Consider the following 25,738-nt stretch of genomic DNA (forward strand, 5'->3'; position numbering starts at 1 on the left):
TTCTTCCTTTAATTAACTTCTTTCGGGCTTCTAATTTGATAACTAATACAATATATATTATGCGAAGATAATTAGTAGTTAATAAGGTTTTATCAAAATGTTGTCTTGTAATTAATTTAACGAGTTCGAACCCGAAAATGAAACGATGACTAACCGTTTAAAATTTGTGATAAAGTAATGCTCATAATGGTTGAAAATAAGAGTAGAGATATTAATAGTAGTAGTAATGAAAAATAAGGTATTTAGCTTGTCAGTAAATTTAGAAGCCCGAGTAAATTAAATAAAGGAGGGACAAAATTGGGTGTCAACAATATCTGCCCAGGTGCTTGAGGGGCAACTCGTTGCACAACTTGAGAAGACTGAGGTAGAACCAGAGATTCAGAAATGGAGATGTGCTTTGATAGCATATTTCCTAAGTGAAACTCCAGGCTATAATGCAATGTGCAGGTATATTATGACTACATGGAACAAAGTAGCCGATCCTGTTGTATTCTATCATGATGAGGGCTATTATGTTGTTAAGTTTCAATTAGTTGAAGACATGAATGAGATTTACTACTCAGGACCCTACTCCATTAATAACTGACCTATCAGCTTGAAACCATGGAGTCCTAGCTTTGATTTTAGTGTGGAATTTCCATCAGAAATACCTTTGCGGGTAATGTTTCTGAAGTTACCTATGAGTTATTGGGCTTATGGTTCTCTATGCAAGACTGCTAGCTTGGTGGGCACCCCTATCTTTGTAGATAAATGCATGTCTAAACAGTCTAGGATTTCATATGCTAGAATGCTGATAGAAATTAAAGTCACTAAACCCTTGCCTAGTGAAATCTTCATTATTGATCACAATGGGGAGAAGTTTGCACAACTAGTTGAATATGATTAGAAGCCCGACTTCTGTGATCAATGCCTGGTAGTGGGACATAAATGTGCTCCAAAAGTTGTTTAACCTTACCCACCACCTAGGCCAGCTACGAGAAGAAGGCAAGGCAGAGCAATCACACAGGAATGGAAGAATAAGGGGCCTGATACCTACTCAGGTGGGGACTCAGACTAATTCAGGGATTGTACAACAAGAAGTTAGTCAAACTACCTCTATGATAGGGGTAGCACAACAGCAAAGTACACAAGTCAAGATTCCCAAGAAGGACCTTTGGACAGATCAATGGGGATAAGCAGGAAATTTGTAATTTGGAGTTTAATTTGAGTAACTTTCCTGTGCTTAATAAGGGCACAACTCCTAGAAAAACTTCAGTGACCAAAGGGAGTAATGAGGGATGTGCACAAAGTACCAGGCCTCCTGATATAGCAGGGCCTTCCAGTGTTGCATCATGACTTGGTTGGTGTTGGAATGTTAGGGGTGTAAATAAAAGGTATAAGTAGAAGGAACTGAAGAATTATATAGCTAGTAGGAAGATTACTTTTGCTTGTTTAGTAGAAATTAGAGTAAAGTCCCATAGAGCTGATGATGTTCTTAATAAATTGGTACATGGATGGAACAATTTACATAATTACTCTCAAGCTGTGAATGGTAGGATTTAGGTGTTGTGGAATCCTAACTACTATGATGTACAACTTTTGGAGGAAAAAGCTCAGTTTATGCATTGCTTGGTAAGACGCAAGTCAACTGATTTTATTCTATACGTCACATCAGTATATGAATTCAATAGTATGGAACAGAGAAAATGCCTGTGGCAAGGACTAAGCAGGGTGGCAGTTGGGATCTCAAAGCCTTGGCTTGTATGGCGAGATTTCAATTCTGTGTTGGGCTTGAATGACAGAATTATGGGGAATCCTGTGACTGCAGCTGAAATTCATGATTTTATTGATTGTGTCCAGATTGTGGATTTACAAAAATTAGCATGGAAGGGTGAATACTTCTCATAGTCAAATAACCAGGCAGGTAATGATAGGATTTGGAGTAGAATAAACGGGGCCTTTGGCAATTCAGAATAAATGATGCAGTGGGGCCATGAACAGACTGAGTATGATGTTCCCATGATCTCTGATCACTCAGCTATGATACTGCAACCATGTGCAACACCTCAAAGTGGAGCTATACTTTTTAGATTCTTCAATATATGGGCTGATCACAGCTCCTTGGAGACCATTGTTAGCCAAGTATGGAACTAAACCTTGTCAAGATGGAAGATGAGAGATATATGGCTAAGCTTAAGTGTCTGAAACCTCACTTTAAGGATCTTATTGCTAGAGAATACAAGAACATTAGGCAGTATATTAATAATGCTAGAATGAAATTGAAAGTGGTACAGGCAGCTCTAACAACACAATGCACTGACAGCTTAGTGGCACAAGAAAGAGTTTTGTACAACAACTGGAAAAATGGTCTATGGTGGAGGAAAGTGTGATGAAACAAAATCAAGAGCAAACTGGATTAAGTTGGGGAATAGTAGTACCAAGTACTTCTGAGCAATTATGAAAGAAAGAACTCAAAGGAAAATGATTGCAGAACTCATGTCTCTATCTGAAAAAAAGCTACATGATCCTAAGGACATTGAAGAAGAAATTATTGCTTTCTACAAGAGTTTAATGGGAACATCAGCTGTCCCTCTTCCTGCTATTGATAAGAGAGTCATGAAACAAGGGCCTGTTTTGAGTCACTCTCAGCAAATGGTTTGTGTGATGATATTATTGATCAGGAGCTATGAGAGGGTCTTAATGGGATTGAATATGATAAAGCTCCAGGCATTGATGGGTATAGTCCTCACTTCTTCAAGAGGGCATGGCCAATTATTAAGTACGATTTATGCCAAGCTATCAAGGAGTTCTTTGAGACTGGGAGAATGTGTAAAAACATAAATTGCACTACAATCACTTTAGTGCCTAAGGTGGCTAGTCCAGTGACAATTAAAGACTACAGACCTATTGCTTGCTGCACAATTTTGTATAAAATCATCTCTAAGGTTGGCCTGTGCACAAATCAGTTCAACCCGAATTTTTGAACCGATTCGAATCAATTCAGATAATTCAATTTGGAAAATACAATTCGATTTCGGTTTACAAATTTAATTGTCAAATATTATGGTTTTTCGATTCGAATACGGTTGGGTATTACTCATAAATCGAACCGACCGAACAAGTCGAATTGGGTATATATCAAGAATGACCAATAGTACTCTAATACACTAATACTTTATATTTTATACCACAGGCCCAAATCCCAATATTTTGTAGACCTAATATTCTAGTACAGAAATACACTCACTCCCTTTCAATATTGTCTTCTCTTCTCATACTCTCTCACAGGCTCCTAAATCCTAATACCCTGTCTTTTCTTCTCAAGTGTTTTTCAGGTGAAACATTAATTTTGTTTAGCTATATGCGGATTTGTATGCTTGCACAAGTTGTCAAAGTCTTATTTTGCTATTTATATGCTATTTTGCTTGCAAGTTTATGATTTTTTCTTGGTTAATGTCTTGGTTATAGGGCTGAAAATTTAGGATCTCATTACTTTTGATTATGTTTGCTCTAAAACTGAAATAAAAATAGTTGCCTGCTTAAATTTCGAACAAACCGAACAAATTGATTTGTGTAACCGAACCGAAATAACAAAAAACGAATCAAATTGAATCTAGAATGGATCGAGCTTGGTTGAGAATTTTAGAAAGTCAAAATTTGAAATTTCAACTCGATGATGGCTAAAATCGAACCAAACCGATTCGTGCACAAGCCTACTCTAAGGTACTGACATTTAGAATGCAACATCTCAGTCAAGATTCATCCCAGGGAGAAGGATATCTGATAACATTACTGCAAAGTCGTGTCCGGTAGAGTCCTGTTTATGAGTGTGAAGCCGGCCACATTTATAAACAGGAGGCTGCGGGGCATTTAGGATTGTTGACCTTCTTTCGTGTCTTTGTGATCGTGCGATAGAGCCAAGTTATAGGAAATAAGATTCCGGATACTAACCTTTGATTTCGGCGAAAAATGGTGTTGACGGCGGAAACGACTAGCGGTATTGGAAGTTACCAAGCATGCAGGTAAGTTAAGGTATGAAAGTTATATGTCAAGTATGGTATTGATATACGATTGAAATACAAAGTTGAAAAGTGGAAAGGAAAGCAAGCAAGAAAGTGTAACACGTGTAGTCGTGACGAGCATATGAGGTAAATCCAATGTTTTTCGGACTTTCATGAATACTGAGAGCCCTGTATGGCTATGATTCTATGATGACAATGATGATGTCAGATATGAGAAAATGACTATGACACGACATGACACGACATGATATGACACGATATGATATGATATGACATGATATGATATGACATGATACGATATGATATGTTCTACGTTCTCTTAATGTTATTTTCCGTTGGTAGTCTCGCCTTATGATTATCGTTCCTTTAAGGTGAGACATGACGACCATGATTATTCCATAATGTAATCGGAGGTTTCCGACCTTTCGTTACTCCGATGGATACATGACTTTCTTTGGGCTCTCATGCATGCCATACCTGTATATGTACATGGGTTGGGGGGATGGGATACATGTATATGTGGGGAATGGGAAGGAAACATGTTTCATTGCCACTGGTCGGTTATCGTTATCGGGATGCCCGGACGCGGGATATATGGGCGAGCCGACGTATTTCGGCGCTATGTGGGCGAGCCGACTTGTTCGGCGCTATGACATGACATGACCAGACGAGCATGCATGATTCCGCCGAGAGACACTCGCGTATACGAGTTACGACTTTACGTGACATGTTCCATATGTACAGGTTACAGCTTACATGATATGCTCCACATGTACAGGTTACTCCCTTACACATGACATGTCTCATATGTACATGATGCTCTCTTCTACATGATATGTTCTACATCTCCATACCGTTATTACACATGATTACATCCCCTACTGAGTTACTTTTCATGCCTTACATACTCGGTACATGCTCGTCTTGACCCTCTTCTTCGGGCCGCGTTTCATGCCGCGCAGGTACACCCAGATGAACTAAATCTAGCATAAAGGATGTCCCAGCAGAGTTGGTAGGCTCCACTTGTCCCGGAGCTGCGCGAGTCGAGTATAGATGCTATGATGCTTTGATCGAAGTTAGAGACTTTGCGTACGCAGTCGTGGGTATTGGGTTGTTGTCGATACGTAGCGCTCCAAAGCAAATGATATGTTATTATGTTTCGTGTCACGAGTCATATGTGATGTCAGATTTTACTTATGGAAAAAAAATAAAAAATCTATGTATTCATTTCTAACTGATTCATAAGTTCATATGTGTAATAAGAGTTAGCGGGTTCGCTCGGCTCCGAATATGGGGTCGGGTGCCCATCACACCCTAGTAAGACCGGGGTGTGACAATTACCCTAGCACATGAGTTGATTAAAGCTTACTGTAGAAAACATATATCAGCTAGGTGTATGGTGAAAATTGATTTGCAGAAAGCCTATGATTCTGTTGAGTGGGTGTACTTAGAGCAGATCTAAGAGGAATTGGGTTTCCCCACCAAGTTTAGAAAGTGGTTGCTGCAATGTGTCACTACTGTTAACTATACTAGCTTAGTTAATGGTTCCCCTACTAACCCTTTCAATCTTCTTGCTAAAGGATTGAGGCAGGGAGATCTTATCTCTCCATTCCTCTTTGCAATAGTGATGGAGTATCTGAGTAGAAGCCTGGCTAATCTGAGATCAGATAAGAACTTTAAATTTCATCCTAGGTGCTCAAGACTGGGCATTACACATCTCAATTTTGCTGATGACCTGCTGCTATTCTCCAGAGGTGACCTTCCTTCTGCTTGCTATGCATAGAGCTTTTGTGCTATTTTCTAATGCCTCGGGTTTACAAGTTAACTTGCATAAGAGTTCTGTATATTTTTTTTGGAGGGAGAGGGGGGGGGGGAGGGGGTTGATGTGGCTGAACAAAACATGATACTTCAGCAGTTGGGTTATTTAGCTCGAACATTGCCTTTTAAGTAAACCTGGCTAATGGGCCGGGCTGACCCACACCCGGACCGGTTCAAACCGGTAAGAGCCCGGACCGGACAAGACCGTGTCGAACCGGATTGGGCTGGTCTGGTTTGGGAACCAACTCGGACCCGCATGGGTTGAAGGCTTCACACGGTGACCGGGCCGGTTCAAACCGTAATGTCACATCATGACTTTCGGTTAACGGACGACGACCGGACCAACCGGTTTAACGACTACTTTTCATTTTTCAATTTTAAAAAAAAAAAAAAAAAAAAACAGTATAAAGCGTGCTTGAGAAGGCCACAGCAAAACTTTTGCCATATGACCGTTTGGCCAACGGCTACTTGTGCACCTTTTTCCTTTTTTTAATTCTTTTTTTTAAAGCCCATCCCTTTAGAAATTGTATATATAGCCCCCACCCTTCCCCTATTTTTTCCACACAATTATCATTGCTCTATAATTATCAATTTCGACAAAAATTCTCTTTCAAAGTTGTAACAAATATTATTAGCTTTCTAAATATTTAGATATTTTATCTCTAAAGCTAATAATATGTTACAACTTTGAGAAAATTGATAATGAGAGAGCAATAATAATTGTGTGGAAAAAATAGGGGAAGGATGGGGGCTATATATACAATTTCTAAAGGGATAGGCTTTAAAAAAAATAAAAAATAAAAAAAGGAAAAAGGTGCACAAGTAGTATTGGTTAATAAACAGTCATATGGCAAAATTTTTGTCGGTGCCTTCTTTTCTTGCTATACTGTTTTTTTTTTTTTTTTTTTTTTTTAAAAAGTTTGAAAAGTAGCCGTTAAATCGGGTTGATCCGGTTCAGTCCGGTCTGGTTAACCGGTAAAGTCATGATGTGACATTACCGGTTTGAACCAATTTGGGTCACCGGTGTGAAGCCTTCAATCCATGCGGGTCCAGGTTGGTTCCCAAACCAGACCAGCCCAATCCGGTTCGACACGGTCCGGTTCGGTCCGGGCTCTTACCGATTTGAATGCCGGGTCAGCTCGGCCCGTTAGCCAGGTTTAATTTAGGCATCCCACTGGCTACCAAGAAGTTGACTTTGATTTAATGGCTACCATGGATTGAAAAGATTACCAAAAGGATAGCTTCATGTACTGTTAAAAAGCTTTCCTATGCAGGAAGAATTCAACTGGTTAAGAGTGTGTTATTTGGTATACAAGCTTACTGGGCTGTTGTTTATACTACTACCTTTCATGATCAGCCATTGATTCATCTTGTAGAAGCTATGTGTGTGCAGGTAAATGTAATCACCAAGAAAGCCTTAGTTGCTCGGGAAAAGGTCTGCTCACCAAAATGCGTGGGGGGGGGGGGGGGGGGGGGGGGGGGGGGATTTACAATGTGGCCTTCATGGTCGACTGCTAACAGATGATAGGCTCCTCAAATAGGAGATGAGGGTGGAACCTGTATGTGTCCTTTGCCAGTCTCATGATGAAGATAGAGCTCATTTGTTTGTAGCTTGCCACACAACAACTTTGGGCAGGGTTGATGAATTGGATGTGCCTGTTTCTTTGTTATCAGAGATGGACTCAACAACTAACATGGATACTTAAGTGTGCTAAAGGTAAATCCCAAGGTGCTTGGGTCATGAGAATGTTTTATCTTTGAAGTAATCCATTCCATATTGATTGAAAGAAATCTGAGGGTAGTTGAAAAGAGAAGTCGAGATATTGAGAGTATTGCCAAAGAAATAGCATATGTTTGCAATGTGAGGGCTGGACCAGGCACTATCAAATTGTTCCAGCAATATCAATTCTAATCTGTATTACTCCTTCATGTAACTAGGCTAGTTGTAGCTGATGTAGTTTTCCTTTTCGTTTGAGATAGTTGGCTGTGATAGCTAAACTATGGTTATGTAATGTTTGCACTTGGTGATTAATAAAATGATAGTTATCAAAAAAAAAAAAAAAAAAACACGATCACCGCCAAAGCTATTTTTTCCATTTTAGTGAAAATTATTCTCTCGTAACCAAAAAATGATTCTCACAAAACTTATTTTCCTATAAAAATGACTTCATTAATACTGACCAAAACACTTCAAATAGTTTTCAGAAGATTTAGGTTGACAAAAGAGTAAAGATTTCAGAAGATTTAGGTTGACAAAAGAGGAAAGATTTAGGTTGACAAACGAGTAAAGCCATCATAGCAAAGTGTACGGGAGCATGTGGTCTCGCACAAGCTGCTGATGTATAGGTTGGACTAATGGATAATTAGTTCAAGGGAAACAATAATTACTAGTTGAAAGTGTAACTTTCAAGAGTCCGTGACTGTTCAAGCTATTATTAGAATAATTATTACTATAAACTCGGGGGTCTTTACTCAGGTCCTAATTAAGCTGCCTATTGATTTCATTATCCCTTTTCGATTTCTAAACAAAAAAGACAAGGAAAGATTCTGCCGATATATTTAAGTTTTTGTCCTTCCAAATTAAGAAAAAGTTACAACAAAAGTTAGTGCTAGCTACGTTTAGGCAGAGACGGAGCCATGATTTGAAGCTTGTGGGTTCGGAGTTTTAATTCTTTTAAGTTACTGAATTCTAAAATAATAAATTGTACATATTTGACCAAAAATTTAATACAAATATATGGTTCGGATCAAAGCTACTGGGTTCGGTCGAGCCCACACCCGAAGGGCTAGCTCCGCCCCTGCGTTTAGGGCGGGATAACCTTTCACCTATAGATTCGGCATAATACAATAATTTTGAGTTAGTTTCTTCATCTCTTCTGTAGTTGATGCAACATTATGCTTATTTTAAAACGTATTGTTGCCCAGCAATACCTTTAATTTCCTACAATTAAGGCGTAGTGTAAGTAAAACGCCTATACAGTTTGATGTGCAGGTTAAATAATTAGGCCAGGTAGCTTTTCAAACTCATTGATTTGTGCATTATGACGAAACAAGAGTTTAAATTATGTTCACAGACGTCTATAATATTGTACACTACATAGTCAGTTAAAACTACATATAATTCTTCGTGTATGTGATCGAAAAATTCCTTTTTCTTTCTCCTCACACGAGTCTAAAATTTTATATAGTAGTGATAAATATGAACAATTGCTCAAGGGTACAAAGATATGCTCTATCTCTCCCCTCGATCATCCGAGATTAAATTTAATTTAGAAACTACATAAATATGACCAATTGTTCAATGGTACACAGATATGCTCTATGTTCTAGCATTTTTGATCGACAAATATTAATCTCGAACCAAAAAACAACCCATCAAAACACACATTTTCTCAAATTAAATTTATCCAAAATTAATCTAAACACTCAAAAGCTGTTTCCAAATCAAACAAAAATCACCAAATGGTCCCAAAAAATAAAACATCAAATAAAAACCCATAATTATATTCATAAGATCCAAAATATAAAAATACAAAATATATCCACAAAATCCAACAAAATATTTACAATCTGCATGCATGCCAAATGGACGACATTCAAGGTTTTACGCCACCTCATCCTCTTCTAATTTGTTTGTTAATCGTGATTATCTCTAACAAAATCCAAATATCCAATTCACACAATTATTATGATATCTCTCAAAGAAGATTCCGGAATTGCAGAATTTCAGGAACTGCACGGAATTGTACATTGTATGACGATATTCGCAGTTCAAGAGTAATTATCTACATAACATATAAAATATTTAAAAATATATACTACTTGACATTTACTTATCCACTATCAGCTTTATATTATATTATATACTCTTAAAAAGAGTGAATTGGGAGAGGAGCTTCCCGTCGATGAAAGCCCTCCGATTTCTAGTGATACAATTAGGGGTAACAAGGTTATTTAAGGTTCAGCAGCAATTGTCAAAAGTATTGCTGCAAAACATGGCTCCCACTTAAGCTTTTACCACTAAATAAATGAGAAATGAATTTACCGTAGCTTATGTCATCCGTTATCGACTTATTTTGTCTATAGAGGTGCCAGTTTTAGTGGACCCCACTAACTCAGCAAACACCTGTAAATATTTTGATATTGTATCTCTACGTAGCTTGTTTTGGTCTCATCTTCTTTTTCCTTTAATTTTGTTGAAAAATAAATGTTTTTTAATTTTATTCAGATTTTTTTTTTTTTTTGTGTAAGTTAATTAGAGTTGCTGTCTTTGAATTTCGTATTATAATTGACGCTTGTAGAAGCATTTTTCTGTTGTAAAACTGAATTACTCAATTATTTGATTTAGTTCAAACTATTGCTGAAGCTCAATTGGATATCAGAGACTTAATGAAGTCCATCTAAATAAAATATACTAATTGAAAAAAGTTGCTTCTAGAGTAGCAACAGAATATAAATGTGCTATTCTTAGGTTCATTTTACTTAGTGGTATCTTGAGAATATAAATGTGCTATTCTTAGGTTCATTTTAATTAGTGGTATCTTGTTAAGGCAGCTACTACAAATTGGAACATTGTAGATATATGCAATGCTTTCAGGATTTGAAGTCACTATTTAAATTGACCCCATTAGCTCAATGGGGCAGATTTGTCCATAAAATAAATTTCAACTATTTCTTTGGAGCAAAATTTAACTCACTGAATTAACATGAATAAAATTAAATGGTAATCTAAATAAAGCATAAGTTGTAAATAATTTTTTTTTATGGTGAAAAGAAAATGATTTTTTTTTTTTATGATGAAAAGAAAATTGTAGTTCTTTAACATTTAGCATATAGTATTATTGAGCCCGTGCTCAGCAAGGGCTACTCTTAACTAGTAATCTTAATAGACTTCTAAATTATAGACTTAGTTGTAATCTTAGTAGACTTCTAAGTTGCGTTGCAATTGATAAAATTTCGTGGAGTGGAGTTCATGTTCATAATTGTATAAAAGGAGTCTAAAGTAGTAGTTGCGATGCGGTGAGGCACTTCGTAAAATGATTTAAAGATTATTTTGCACTTCGTAAAATGATTTAAGAATAATTTAAAAATAAGTAATTAATATTAAGGTGAAACAAGATAAGAAGTTTGTCACTGTAAAAACATATTGATCAAGACAAACCCTATTACTTCCACTTCACCACCAGTAGTAGAAATGAAGAAATGAAGTTTGTAAAGGGAAAATTAACGTAGACAATTATAGAAAGGCAAGAAATTATTATTGACTTGAATGCAAGAATAATAACATTAATGGGTTCACATTGAACTTGAATATAACACAATAGACTCACAACTCTCACCCCTTCAACAAGATAGAAATTGAAATTGAAAGTTACATCTTCATAATCAACAACCCAGAAATCTTACATTGATTAAATAAGGCAAAAAAAAAAAAAAATGTAATAAGCTTTCGGATTAGTAAAAGAAGTCACACATCCTCCTCCTCATCCATCTCATATATACAAAGTCTTGATTATATATGGATGGTGCAGTAGCAGCTAGCAAAATAAACAGTACTTTCTTGAACTTGTATGTACAAAAATCTTCTTCGTCTTCAAATCTTGAATAATTATTCATCATCATCAATCAAACAGGACTACAAATTAAAACTCCGCTCCATCAATGGCTCATAAGTTCCATAATTTTTTTAGGTCAAGAGATCATTGACCCAACCAAGATCTGGTCCACCTAATCCATTGTCATTGTAGTATTTGTTTGCACCATTATTATTGGCTTCTTCTCCAAAGCTCAACCTTGAGTTAGAAACAGGACTAGGAGATGGAAATTCCCTTGTGTAAAACTTGGTTCTTGAACTAGAAACTGGACTTGGGGACATTGGAGTTGAAGGAGAAAGAAGGAACTGTTGCTGATCATCATAACTGTTACTGTTACTAAAATTCACATCCAACCATGGTAAATTCAAATTCCCATCAAAATTACCAGAATGAGAAGCCACAACACCTCCTGAAGAAGAAGAATTTGGTACTTCATTCACATTCATAGCTTCCAAAGAACTAACCAATTCAGTAAGTGCACCTTTATAACTCATCAGCCCAGCTGGATCAAGCTGGCCCATTTCAACACTCCCAAAACGATCGGTGTAACGCGACATAGGTGATGAAAATTGAGTTCTATTTGCAGGGGAAAGTGGTGGTGAAAGTGATGGCGACATAGGCGGCGACATATGTGACATGCCTATCAAAGTAGATGTAGGGGAAGCAGAAACAGAATGGCAATAAACACAACAATGGTTCAAATTCCTGTACTTCTTCTCAAGAGGGGAAGTATTCGAGTTTCTTGGTGAACAACTACTTTCATGACAACTAGGTGGCAGAACACGAAGTTGTCTTGGAGTATGTGCAAAGAAACAAACCTTCCTTTTGCAGTTTTTCCCATCTTTGCATGCTTCAGTTCTGTACCTAGTTGGGTGTAGCCAACATTCGAAAACCCCGTGCGCAAACTCACAATTATCACCACGGCTACAATTCCCCTTACGAAACTCAGAACAAACCGTACCAGAATAATGAAACCTCCGTGGGTCTCTCCGACGAGCCTTCTCACCGGGATGTGCAAAAGGACAATCAGTCCAATCGTGGCTCCTGCTACGAGTACAACGTCTGACTTTAAACTCGTACATACGGAAATGGTCAGACGAGTACGGATCATCATCGTCGTCCAGGCTGTTGTGCGGTAAGAATTTCTGAAAAAGGGTGTCCGACTCAGCTCCTACAGACTTAGGAGAGTCCATAAACATGTTTTCAGGGTCGATTGAGAGAGTTGAACGGCGGCTAAGGAGTTTTCTTGGGGGAATGTCAATGTCACGAAGGGATTTCTTGTTGAGGTAAAGTTGGTGTGAGGGATGATACTTGTGATGATGATGTTGCTCAGCACAAAGACCTTCCATGATGGAAAAGATTTCTAAGTGTTTTCGAGAAAGTTGTAGAGAGTGGGTTAATGTGGGGACGTGAAAGAAATGATGAATTGTAAGGAAATAAGATGAGAATGGGGATCATTATATACATGACATAAAATGAATTAATATTTGGGAGACAATATTTTTGGGAGGTGACGAGGATGGTGTGAGGGATGGGCGAAGAGGTGCGTGGCTGAATAGTATTAGGGATTGGCATGCAAAGAGAGATATGTGGCAGCTTGACACTTAGTTCTTCTGCATGCAATATTAGTCTTTTGTGAAAAAGTCAGTATTCTCTCTTAGTCCCTTTTGTTTGTATATTTTATATATTCTTTTTCCTAATTTGGTTGTCTTTTAAGATAGGTCATGTACTCACATGGGGTAGCATCCTCTTCCGTTAATCCAATTTGACCTCTTTTTATATTTTAATCTATCGAATCTAATACTGTTGGATTAGAGTAAATATCGCGCCACTGAGACCTAATTGAGAAAGCAAATACATTCTTTAAGAAAAAAATCCAATTCTTGAAGCTCTAACACATAACCTCTAACTTAAAATCCGTTGTATGTACCCGAAAAAAATAGTTAAAATCCATAGTACTCCTTGATAATTGACCTCCTCCCATTACTTGTTAAAGGTATTTTTAACGCGATTAAAAAGTGCTCTCTTCGTCAAATTTTATATGTCGCTTTAGTTCTTTGGCCTATTAGGAAAGGTAATAAACTACAAGGTACATGAGTTAATACTAAGGGTTTAGCTGAAAAAATTGCTAATTTTAGTTTTGAATCCCTAAAGTGATAATAATTTTGAGAGAATATTGTACTAAAACCACGATTAAAATGGGGGACAGAGGAAGTAATATTATTTATATTAAAATAATTTAATTTTAAATTTTTCATTAAACAATTTAACTTACCTTTTTCCTAGTTTGGGTTTCTTTCAAGGCAGTCATGTATCCTCACACATGGGGTAGCATCCTTCTTCCGTGAATCTTATTTTGACCTCTTTTTTGACTCCTTGAGTAGCGTGTTATATGGATGAGGGGGTTAATTGAATTTTTTTAATTGAAAGATTATACCATTTTTGTACTGATATAAATTATTGAATCTTTTGACAGAGATCACTTCTTGTAACAATAGTAGTGGTGGCTGAAGAATATATTTAAATCATGTGTTGCGACTTACGAATTTTAGGTCTAACATTTCTTTTTTGAGCTTAACTTATTATTTTGTTGATGGTGTAAAAAAATTTATACTATCAGATCAATTTTATTTATTGTAACAAATAATACGTTTTATTTTAAATCACAAATCTCATTTCGCCAAAGATACCTGTTGGATATAATTTGAATAGCTGAATAATGCTAAAAATTCTTTATACAATCGTATATATGAGTTAAAACTCTTTTTTCTTCAACCTTTTGGCAGAATTTTAACCCAACTACTAATGCTCTGGCGGTGAACTTTATTTTTGGAACTTCCTTTTCAATTTTGTGCTTTTTCTTTCCTCCAGAAACTACAAGAGGAAAATTTTAAGATTGCACAAAGTGTACATATAAAGTCTTATTTTTTTTGCCCCCTCTCAACTCCTGCTTGAATCAGAATACCAGCAAGGTTTTGTACTTATCTTGAAAGATGTTTGTTGTGTCAGTTAATGATAAAATTTTGTTTGTGGTTCTTGTTTACCCCGGATTTAGGTAATCAATTGAATTTGTAAGTGAGGTATAGGATATGTGGATAAACTTTAATCTATTTTTGGTTTATGTGGAATGTATATATGGATTCGTGTGCAATGGTATGTATATGTGTTAATAACTTGAATAAATACGTAAATATTGATGATTAAGCTAAAATTATATTGAATGAATAAACCCAACTCCACTAGTTCGGACTAGAAAATGAGAGAGAGAGAAAGCTTCAATGCATATATTTCCTATTACAATGTTATAGATCTCAAAAAACCAACCCTTAAAAGTAGGGAGATGCCCCCTATTTATAGTTTTGCCTTATGGGCCTTGCATACCATCATAAAGCCCTTTTAGAATAAAGAAAACCCTAAAAGGATAAGGTTGGGCAAGAAGACGGTCGACACCGCATATACTGTCGGTACAATGTGACAGAACGGTCTTGACGCGTGGCAATTTTGTAACTGATTAACCGGACTAACGGCCACGATCAACTCGGTCATGGAGAAACTGGACTAAACAGATTTACTTCACTTTTCTCATATCAGCCGCAGCTGGTGCGATTCCACCAGTCCGAAGGAAATATTCGGCACTCATGCCTGTCTCTTCTTATCCCCGGTCCCCGGTCTCACCGGTCTTGCATACATCCGGTTTTTACCGTATACAGTTCTCAATTTTAGTAGTCGTATTTGGACATGCGATTTCATGTCATGAGATGAAATCAGCATTTGGACATGCGATTTCATCTCATGATCTCATTTGGGATTTCAAATCATGATTTCAAAAATTTTAAATGTAAAACTTGACCTATAAGTTTATATTTTGTATGACCCATAAATTAGTAGATATTTTTAACAATTACTCCATCAACCATTTACCAACCTCATTAACTTCTACCAACTGTTATTTATGTTTGTACCATGTGGGAGGATTATATTAAAGAGTAGTTACATTACTATTCGTGTTAAAATTTTCTTTTTATTGAACTAAAGTTTGATCAATTGATGTTGTATTTTTTAGAAAAGGCTTCTAGTAGCGTATTAATTTTGTTATGAACTATGACTTGCTTATTTGGTAAGATTGCATAAATATTAGGAAAGTTTTGATAGTTTTCACAACTTGTGGGGTTTTTATGTCTATAAGAAAAATACAACTTAATAAATCCAAATTGCATGTCCAAACTTAATTTCATCACATGATTTCAAATCATGTCCAAACGACTCCTAAAACCCTAACACTTCTCGCTTGGACATAACCTAAATATAGCAATAACAAGTAATGCATCCATCTTGTCCATTGTTCATAAATATATATAGGTTACAAATCATTTTTGATTTTAGCCTCCTAGCTTACAAAATAAATACTCCTTCCGTTTCAGTGACTCCCTTTTTTCTTCGGTTCGTTCCACAAACAAAAATTTACAAACAATAAATTAAACTTTATACTATTTCTAATAAAAAGAATTATCACACAAATACTATATTCTGTTCATTTAAATTTAGATGTCTTACTTTTCTTTTAATCTTTCTAAAAAAGATATCTCATTCTATATCTGGTAAGTAATTCTCAATAGTCAATTCATTCTACTACTCTACATGATTTGTTCAACATCACAAGATCCAAATGCACTTTAAATACTATTTTATTTAGATTACAATATTCAAAACTCTCTTTAATTTTTTTAATTTTTTTTACCTAGTCATACAAATACTATGATATATTTAAGATTAATTAACAAATTGAAACCTACAATATTTAGACTCATACAAATACTATGATACATTTAAGATTAATTTCTTTTTAATTATAAGTTTTGGTTAATTATATCCTGTAAATTAAAGCCGAAGAATCATTCTAGCAAACACATGGCGAACGGTAATGATGAATAGAGAAGGGGTTGGGTTAGTTAATTGTTTTTGTACGCTTTTGGGAAAGAAAGTTAGTGCCTATTTTGTCGATTAGTAAGTTAGGGTGATGTAATCAAAGTTTTGTAGGTCAAGTAAAGGTTAAAAATGCTTTCATAGCAGAGTTGGTTTCTCGTTTTATGCAAATCGCTTGGAATTGGTTTCAACAAATTGCCCATTAAATGGTGCCACCTGTTATAGCTTCATATGAGTCTCACGTGGGATCATCAAGGATTCGTGGTTAGCTGCCACGTATCGATGCTAAACAAGTGGTCTCATGCATGGCATTTGCAGTGCCTAATTATATTGGACTAACATGAACACATTTCAAGAATCCCTGCCAGCACGGCTTTTTTATTTCTGATCCGATGTCTGATATTAGCATTAGTATCTTTGATTAATTTAAATTTGCTTCGCGTAAGACTCATTTAAGGGAAGACATTCCTTAACTGAAATTTTTCAAACTCGGAACGTCTGATTAAGGATGGGAGGACTCTATCCATCTATCCAACCACAATCCTCATTGATTGCTAGCACGTCTTCTCTTCAATTTAATTCATTATTTTGCGATTCAAATATGGAATGCATATTATCGTAAAGTATTTTTTAAAATCTGTACTTATCGTCTTATCGACTCATTTGTTCTACATTCTGAATTCGACTTTAATGACAACATATGAGATTAAATTCATCATTTTCTAATGTGTGTGGCACGAAGAGAATAGAAGATTAAAACGTAGAGAAATCATATACATGGTCTTGGAGCTTGTTGTATAAATTTGAACTCGTTTCTGTGTTTGATCTTATTTGTTTGTATAGTCAAGAGTGGATGCATTAAGGCTTAAGCGTTACCATCTATTCTCTTCGTTGCGAAAAAAAGGTATTATATATAAATAAATAAAATAACCACACAAAGAATATAATAAAATGATACCGTAGTCTATTGGTCTTAGGTGTCTATTGGACGAACTTGGACACATTTTGAGAATCCCAACTAGCACGACTTCTCTTCAGTTTAATTCATTTGCGATTCCAAATAAGGAATGCTTAATATTAAAATATATACTTATCCATTCGTTTATTCTAAATTCTGAATTTGTCGTTGATGACAACACATGAGATTAAATTCATCACTTTCTATTGTGTGCGCGCAATGGAAATTAGAAGACTCAGACATATATAATCATATACATATGGATTTTGTTTACTAGTATAAATTTTGAACTCCTCTCTACATTTGATGTTATTTGTTTGCATAATCTGGAGTTTGCATAATCAACGCACACCCCTTCATTGATATTTTTTGTGTGTGTCTGTGCGCGCGCATGTGTATTCTTATTAAAATAAAATGATGTTACGCGACAAGAATTATACTCTGGTTCGAATTTCCTTGGATGCGAAAAATTATATTTCAAAATAATTGAAGTAAATTTAGAACCTACTTTTGAAAAAACTCCTGCAAATGTCTTGGTTATTAGAAGCACTAAATTTTGGACCCTTTTATTTCGATTTAATATTGAATGAAAAGTCAAAAACAGATTCTTTTTCAAATTGAGAAGATAGAAACCTTATTTTTTTGTTTGCTGAGAAGATAGAAACATTATTTTTCGTTTGCTGAGAAGATAGAAACCTTATTTTGTCAACATAGAAACATTGGACCGTTCAAGAAATATGCAACTGGATTGGACCCGCTACTCCACAGATGAGCTCATAGTTTGTCAACATTTGTCCCTTTTTAAGATAACTGCATAATAAATGATTTTTTTTTGATAATTTATGGACTTTTTGGATCATTGTTAAACAATTCTTTTTGATTAAACAAAATTTTTAATGAGAAAAACTCCAGCCTAACATTTTGCAAGTTATTATAAGCATTAGACAACAACTTAATATTGTATGTAAGGTTATAAAATATATGAGCAAATAATAGATTCGATCTAACATTTCTGGAAAGGTAATTTCCTAAAAATTATATTTGCACAATTTTTAAGAATAGGATCAAAATCTAAATAGGGGCATGGAAAAGGACATTTCAGTAAATCACCCCATATGAGCTTTTGTTGGAACATAACAGAGTGACCCTTCTTTTGAAAAGGCTTTAAATTTTAAGACTCATATTTGGCCTATAAGCCTTTAAATTATCCCTCATATTGTTGGTCTTTAATTTTTGCCCTTCGCGTTTTGCAACTTTGAGCTTTCCTAAAAAAAAAAAAATAAGTTGAGGTTCCAACTTATTATTTTTCAAAGGACCCGCCAAGCATAAATTAAAAAAAAAATCCCAAGACAAGGTTTACAAATCAAAATTATAGCCACCAAAATAATTTCAGTCGTTATACTTTCCTTTCTTTTTGTTCTACTATTTTATCTTCGGATCTTCTCCCCTTCTTCTCCATCTTCTCCTCCTCTTATCTTCTTCCACCTTCTTCTCCAATTTTATTTGATGCCGGGACGCCTTTCAATTTTATTTGATAATTACTTTTACAATATTTGAGTAAAATATACTTTTAAAAGATAAAAAACCAAAACTTTTTAGGAGCACGTACGAAAGGACACATAATTGTCTTTGTGAGTTAGGAATTACGAAAATGGCAGATTCATATGAAGACGCCATTGCGGGACTAAAATAGCTTTGATGTATAAAAACTATATCATATGTGTATATAATATGTATCCCAGATAATATGTATATAAATATATCATAGTATAGAAGCGTATCATATGTGTATGGGCAATAATATGTATCCCCGTTGTATATGTATATAAAATATATCATATGTATATAAACTATATCATTTTTGTATAGAAAGTGTATATATAATTCCATTTACAAGGTATAAAAACTATATCATTCGACAGAAAGTGTATATATAATTCCAACATGTGTATATGCCGTCGGTCTTATATAGAAATATCAAACTTGCCTATAAAAATTTTTTTATAGAAACCTTATCATTGTGGTCTATAATATGTATCACTATTGCAATGTTAAAAATAAAAATATCATATCATTATTGGGCAAAATGTATAATAAATGTATAATTAACGTATAATTTATGTATAGTGTAGGATTAAGAGACATATGTCTATAAAGGCCCGTATAATTCTTGTATATAAAGTTTATATATAATTCCAACATATGTATATTGCCGCAAATGGGGCCCCTTTAGCTATTTTCAAAAAGTCTTTTTTTTTTTTTTAAAGCCATTTTGTGCTTAAAATAAGCCCAAACATTGTGGCATTATTTTCAAATTTTAACCCGCTATTTTTTGGCGTTAATTTCTGGCCGAATTTATTGACACCTAGTTGGGATTAAGCCCAAAAAATGTGAGATTAGTTTTAGCTACACGTTGTCCTTTTCTCTATTTTTTAAGCTTATAAGCTGTTTTCAACTTATAAGCTGCTTTTTTTAAGCCCATCCAAACAGGCTCTAAGTAAGTACTATCAAGTCTTTGATGTTTATTCCTTTTCATTTTTTTGTGCGGATTATCCTTCAAAGGCAGTGATCTTTAATTTTTGCCCCTCAAATTGCTGGTCTTTAATTTTTTTCCTTCGCCTAATATCATGAGGTTTGGGGTTCAAACCCGACTCAGTCAAGACAAAATAAACAAATCGCAAGACAGAGTTTCATAGCAAAATTAGGCCTATTTGGGCAAAGGTTAGGTCTTAAGGTTGAGTTTTGCAAAATTCCAACTAAGTAAAAAAAAAAAAAAAAAAAATGCCTTAATGCAAACATGCAAACCTCTACCTTAAGGCAGAGTTTTACCTTATGCCTGAAGTCAAAACTCTTCCTTAAGTAGAGTTTGCAGTCAAACTCTGCCTGATCAGGGAGTGTTTGCAGTCAAAATCAAGTAGAGTTTGAGGCAAACTCTGCCTTAAGATAAAGTTTGAAACTCTATCTGAAGATAGAGTTTTGTAGGAAAAACTCTGCCTTGTGAATCCAAACTCTACCTTGCGAACTTTTTTTTAAATTTTTGACTGAGCGGGGGTTCGAACCAGGAACCAAGGGTTTTTTAGCGAAGGACAAAAACTAAAGACAAAAAACTAAAGACCACCAATCTGGGGGGCAAAAATTAAAGACCACCCCCGAATAAGGGTAATCGTGCAAATTGTCCTTTGCTTTTTGAGCAACTGTTTAATAAATAGTCCTATTTTTTTGGGGCAATTTATGGACTTTTTAAACTATAGTTTAAAGATCACTTTTGAGAAAAATGAAAATCTTATAAGAAAATATTAGATCACAGTGTAAAACTTTATAACTTATTGCCAACGTTAGATGACAGTCAACTTGTTTGTATATTTGGTTTAACAATACATGAGCAAACATTGTTACTAGAAAGGCTAATTTTTCAAGGCTTATATTCGCACTACTTTAAAAAATAGGGACAATTTAAATCAATCAAGGGAGATTTGCCTAAATCAGCCCTATCATCAGTGATGAACTTGTGCTCTCAAGTCAATAGACAAACCAAGTTACAAAGATGAATTAGCTCAGCTAGGAAGTTAGGGGAGGAACTCTTCAGCATCTATATTTCTAAGTACTTATTTGAATCATTAATAATTTTAGGTAACAGAAACAGTTTAGAAAAAACAATCGCAGACTCTGCTTAGAGGAGATGTAACATATTTGTCTGAGAAAATGAATATACAGTACTTAACAATGAATACATTTTACACTGATTTCTTATACAGGGGAAATGTTTGGAGGACAGTGGAAATATGTTCAACTTAACAAAGCGCTATTCAGCAGGAAAACATTATCATTTCAAAAAAAATTTGTACAGCCCAGTTTTACTTGCAAAAGGACTCCCTTTCACTGAAACTTTACAACTATACAGGAAATATCATCCTTGCTTTTCCTTGAAATCGCCACTTCTGACAAATGTTTAGCTGCTGCTTTCGCATCTTTCATGTTCTTAATACAGTCCACTGCCTCTTGGTTCGACATTACCTACAAATAGGTGAAGCAAATGTCAAAAACTGACTAACAGGAGCGAACACAATATCCTCCTCAAGATATCTTATTCGTCTGGGTAAAAAATTTAACACTGACAGGAAAACCTTGAGGGGTCGTATGGGTGCTGGTTAGGAATGGAGTTATTCATGATTTGAAATCAGCATAACTAATACCATATTTGGTAGCTTTTTAGTTGCTTTGTATAAAGTACGGCACACCAAGTACGGCGTTTGGTTATTAATTCACAATCCCGCATAACTAATTCATGTATAAGTTACGAGCGAATCTATGTATTATTTATGCAGTGTAGAAGATGGAATAACTAAACCCTTACATTACTAATAACTGCATAACTCTAACCAGCAACCAAACAACCCCTGAACGTATACCAGCAGGCAAAAGTTTAGAGCATCTGATGCAAATAAAGCCAGTAATATCTTTAAGCGCATCTGAATAAAGGCCCCTATCAGTGGAAGTATCCTAAGTAGTGGAACTAAAAGAGAAGCATACACATGACGTTAGCTCTCATTTCAGGGGAAAACTCACCTTCCACAGACCATCGCTTGCCAAAATGATGAGATCTACATCGTTATCTATCAACTCAATTGCCACATCTGGATCTGAACTAAGATGTCTCTTCAAACTCTTATCTCCAAATGCCCTAGCAACAGCAAGCTGTCCATCAACACGAGGTACATCACCTACAAAATTCCAAAATATCAGCTTGTGTAAAGCAACACATTGGCTGACTCACTAGCATATGATTAGACAATAAATTACATCAATTGCATATTAATCATTAACACATAAGCTACCTGGAATGTTTGAAACAAAACCGCCTTTGCTTTCAATTATGTCCCTTTCCCTGTTTGGCTCGTGATCAATCGATAGCTGCTTGGCAACACCTTTCTTGGATATGACTGCTCGAGAATCTCCCACATTTGCAACTATAAGCGTTTGACCATTAATCAGCATTGCAGTAACTGCAGTTGAACCTCCTTTTCCCAATTCGAATGCTTTTTCCAGAATATCTTTGTCTGTTGTATTATAAGCTCTACGAGTTGCACTCACAGTATCAGTCCAAACGTCATGCTGCTTACAGAGAAAAGGATTGAATAAGAAAAATGGGAGGCGCAGGAGAGAAAATAAGAGCAGAGTCACTCCAATTCAAATTCTTTTTGTAAATAATGCATTACCTCTTTCAAAATATTGTTAAACAAGTGTGTCTGCAAGTAGTTAGCCACATCATGGCCCATATGTCCATCGTAGATTGCAAATAGGCCCAATTCGTTGTTATTGACTTGCTTAAACTCACAAACTAAACAATCTTCCATCGCATGATTAGACTTTCCCTTCACCAGGTGGGACCCGTGAGTGGTCCGCTTTGATGCTCCACCCTTGCCTCTTGTATCTGGTGAGTCTGGCATGGACGAAATAAAACATGCCTTTTCCTGAGCAAGATATGTAACAAATGTATTAGCTTGAGAACAATGACTCCTTGACCATTAGACCAATTAATTATCTGCATGAAAGGTCTGAAAGTTTGTAGAGTTAATAGGAAGAAAAGCAAATGGCGAAGGCCAAACAACCAAAACGAAGTCATTTAAGTAATTGTGGAAAGTAGTACCTCGTCAATAAATACAGATAGCATATACTAGAAATCAGTTTTTAAGAAATTTTGGAGAATTCTGGTGTAAGTGAGCTACTTAAATCACAAAGGAACACCACACTTCTCTCTAGCTTACTTCACTGTCTCTTTTTAAATGAATTCTAAGAAAAATTGCAATAACTGATCATGCAGAAACCTAGAGAAGTGCAAAAGCAATGTGGAAATTTGTTAGTAAGAGTTAGAGTTTGCAGTGGTCCTACATACAGAAATGTCCTAAGATATTGACTCGACAGCTAGCCATTAAGACAGTTGACAGATACATTTAAGAATAGATATTCAAATTAGTGAAAAATTTCCAGTGACAACCAAAACTTTGCCTGAAATCACGTTTCCAGTTATAGGCAGCGGTATGGCAATATCATCTTCTCTAAGGCGTATGAATTGATTATTCAGTTGTTATCCATCTCATTATACTCATCAAAGAAAAGCACGACCGGAAATTCCAAACTAGTAACAAAAATAAAAATAGAAAACAGCAAGCATTAATGATTGTTCTGTAATGCACAATTAAAAGATGATTCTGTATAAGATAAAGTACAATGAAGATGATTTGTCTCCTAAATTCTCGTGGCCAGGATAAAAATTTAATTCCTAGCTGCATAATGACAGATACAGGATCCCACACATTTCAACATAAGGATTTGTCGAATTGGAAGAAAAGCAGCTAGCAGAAAATGATTCTAATGTACACAACAAACGCCATCATGATAAATCTATAATTTGGGAATAGCATTAGAGTCTCTTTATGTCATAGATGCATCTTATCTGCAAATATCTTCATACTGAAAAAAACAAACTTTGCTTTTCTATTGAGAGCATACAAGTTCAATATCTGCTTCATCATACTCTATTTGTTTATTAGGAAGAATGTATAACAGTGTTGTCAAAGGAGCCCTTAAAGCACACTTAAGCCCTGAAGCAAGGCTCAAAATGTGTTGAGCGCTTCGCCTTGCTTAGTGTGCGCTTTGGTGTCATCAACAAGGCTCTAATACATTTTTTCAGTTTCTTTGTCCTTATATTTGTTATTCATAGTTATAATTATTAGTGTTGGACTAAACATATATATATATATATATTTACCTTTTTCCTCCATTTGCGCCTTTTTTCATTAAAGGCCCATGCTTTATTTTCGCTTTAGGCTTAAAGCCCCGAGGGACCTTAGAGCTTTTTTTGCGCTTTTGGCTTTTGATAACACTATATAACACAATCTGCAAATAGCAGCTGAACTCACACAATGAACAGAGAAAGACAAAATTAAGGCGCTTTTAATTTGTTCGTTCGTCCTTCATCCCCAAGCAGCAAAGCAAAGGAACGAAAACTCATGAAACCAAAATAGGAGAAAAATGCTCTCAAAATTCTCTAAATTTGACCTGGAATTAGCTTGTCCCATTAGCACTAAGCTCAGATGAAGGTACACTTAAATACCCACTCATAAATAAACAAACAACATAGACGAAAAAGCTTTATATCCATTCTGTCGAAAAATGGAAGTCCCTCTTCTTTCCAATTCTACGCGACTCTTTCAATCAGATATTAATCATGCCTCCCTCACTTTCACCCCCTTGCTCTCTGCTCATATTAATTTAAAAAAATTACAATGACAAAGAGGCCTCTAATAACATAATCAATCAACATAGGCACTCACAATTCACATCACAGTCAATCATACAATGTCAAATAGCTTTAAATACTCAGTGCTTGCTTCTTAAGCTAACATTAAGCTGAACTTAATTGACTTCTTTCACTCCCAAATCACCTGATCCCTAAAAACCACTCAAATCACAGTAGGCTTAATTGCAACATACAGTCCTCACTGTCTCTGATCTAATAAAGTTCCAAACTTGTTTTAGCTAAAATTTTGCACAGCCCATTATCTTATAGACTTGACTATACAACTTCCTTGCCTAAATTTAATATTTGATCAAACAACAACAAATACATCTCAGTCCCAAATAAGTTGGGGTGACCAAACAAATAGTTAGTAGGTTATTTCTATTTTTGATTTGCTACTATGATCTACTAGTACTATTGTCTAGATAATCAAACTCTTCGACACCAATTTTGCTTCTAATAAATATTCAACAAGAACTAAACAAAAACATGAAACACACACAAAAATGGGTTTTTTTTTCCAGTCAAATACTATAGAGGAGCAGAGAATTGAGACAACAGACCTTCATCTTGTGCAAGATTTCTCTTCCTCCAGTCATGATTGAAATACTTTCACTTTGTAGTTATGTATTTTGGAATGATAATATATAAACAACTATGATGATATTATTAGTGTGATAAAATAAAAAGATAGGCTATGAGATATGTGCAAAGTATAAATCATATTGACTAGGAGAGGAGACCATGTGAATATCAAAGTTAAGGCTGACTTTTTTGATTCAAAACCGCGTTCTTTTCTTCCTTTCCTCGCTTTATAATAATGTTACGCGTTTTTGCCAACTAGTGCCCCATCTCCACACCCTTATTTGTCTCCCTTTTTCCTCTTTTCGTTTTTTCATACACTAATCCCTCCTCCATTTTTCATCCGGTATAATAAAAATATATGTCTATTTTTACTTGTTCAGTTTTAAAGAATTAAAAGATAATCTATTATTTTATACCTATTTTATCCTTATTATTAAGTACTAATTAATTTCAATGCATTTCTCAACACTTTGAAATTATAATAGTCAAAGGGGTGATATATAATAAAATTATCATTTTATTTATTGCTTCTTAATGGGCGTATCAAGTTAAACATGGA

The 25,738-nt window shown here is 35.3% G+C and overlaps 2 protein-coding genes across 2 annotated transcripts; both read right to left on the bottom strand.

Annotated features, from left to right (window-relative positions):
* Nucleotides 1-11,100: 11,100 nt before the first annotated feature.
* Nucleotides 11,101-12,857, bottom strand: LOC132037018 (zinc finger CCCH domain-containing protein 2-like). Its single transcript, XM_059427451.1, has one exon. It carries the CDS (start codon nucleotides 12,760-12,762, stop codon nucleotides 11,506-11,508), a length of 1,257 nt encoding a protein of 418 aa, XP_059283434.1. The 5' UTR covers nucleotides 12,763-12,857; the 3' UTR covers nucleotides 11,101-11,505.
* An 8,126-nt stretch (nucleotides 12,858-20,983) lies between these two features.
* Nucleotides 20,984-25,364, bottom strand: LOC132036136 (probable protein phosphatase 2C 58). Its single transcript, XM_059426376.1, has 5 exons — nucleotides 25,158-25,364; nucleotides 22,511-22,765; nucleotides 22,130-22,406; nucleotides 21,861-22,015; nucleotides 20,984-21,308 (listed from the first exon to the last, which is right to left on the bottom strand). The coding sequence occupies exons 1-5, from the start codon at nucleotides 25,191-25,193 to the stop codon at nucleotides 21,171-21,173; spliced, it is 861 nt and encodes a 286-aa protein (XP_059282359.1). The 5' UTR covers nucleotides 25,194-25,364; the 3' UTR covers nucleotides 20,984-21,170.
* Nucleotides 25,365-25,738: the final 374 nt, after the last annotated feature.

The sequence above is a fragment of the Lycium ferocissimum genome, chromosome 11 (assembly GCF_029784015.1).
Source record: "Lycium ferocissimum isolate CSIRO_LF1 chromosome 11, AGI_CSIRO_Lferr_CH_V1, whole genome shotgun sequence".
NCBI classification, from domain to species: domain Eukaryota; kingdom Viridiplantae; phylum Streptophyta; class Magnoliopsida; order Solanales; family Solanaceae; genus Lycium; species Lycium ferocissimum.